We start from the raw sequence: 918 nt of genomic DNA on the forward strand, positions 1-918 counted from the left end.
AACAAAAATCACAAGATATATAAATAACATAGAAGCAATGGCCCATTCGGCCACTGAACAAGATAAAGGGAATGAAAATGAAACCAGAGATAATCAAACAAGGGAGGAAGGGAAGGGAGACGAGGGAACATATTACAATAATGTTAAACATAACTGAATAAGGAAAAACAGAGAGATATTACACTTGAAAGGGACAATAAAAATCAGAAACACAGAAGCACATGAAGTAAAACCCATCACTTTATCAGGCATCCCAAACCTTATTATTTCTTTGCTCATGGTGACAAAAGTTGCAATGATATTTTCTTACCATTAACAATATCACCTTCCTGCAAAGGCCGTCTGTCTGGAATTCCATGACAAATAACTTCATTCACTGAGGTACAACAAGACTTTGGAAAATTATAATAATTCAGGGGAGAAGGATAGCAATTTCTTGCAATGCATGCCTATAATACAGTAAAAGAAAGAAAAAATAATTTAGAATATGCAAGGGAAAAATTTTACTTTTTTGCAATTCTATGACAACCCCATGATTCAGATTTTTATAAACTGATTTGATGTAGACATTTTGCTAGACAGATGCTCTTATAGATAACTTTCAAATTATGTTATTGTAATAATGGTATCATATATTACCATAAACTGTATACAATGTGCCAGGTTTATGCATACAAGCTTGCTAATATTTACAAAGGAAAATCAAATTCACATGTATGTATTATAAACCAAAACCAAACAGACTCACTCACTGCGACAAGTCTATTCCGTCATAGTGACCCTACAGGATAGAGCAGACCTGACGCTGTGGGTTTTCTGTACAGGAAGTAAAAGCCTCCTCATCTTTCTCCCAAGAAGTGACTGAAGGTTTTGAATTGTTCACCTTGTGGTTAGGGGGCTAATATGTAACCTACTATG

General features: G+C 34.6%; 1 protein-coding gene across 2 annotated transcripts in view; it reads right to left on the reverse strand.

Annotated features, from left to right (window-relative positions):
• Positions 1-918, reverse strand: part of METAP1 (methionyl aminopeptidase 1) — a 24504-nt gene that overhangs the window by 18385 nt on the left and 5201 nt on the right. For both annotated transcript variants that reach the window (XM_004703277.2, XM_045284128.1), the window contains exon 3: positions 311-449. In XM_004703277.2, the coding sequence (XP_004703334.1) occupies positions 311-449 (139 nt within the window). The remainder of the gene's footprint in view (positions 1-310; positions 450-918) is intronic.

This window comes from Echinops telfairi, unplaced genomic scaffold (genome assembly GCF_000313985.2).
Source record: "Echinops telfairi isolate 266 unplaced genomic scaffold, ASM31398v2 ScPeMD7_7468;HRSCAF=8506_0, whole genome shotgun sequence".
Classification (NCBI taxonomy): Eukaryota; Metazoa; Chordata; class Mammalia; order Afrosoricida; family Tenrecidae; genus Echinops; species Echinops telfairi.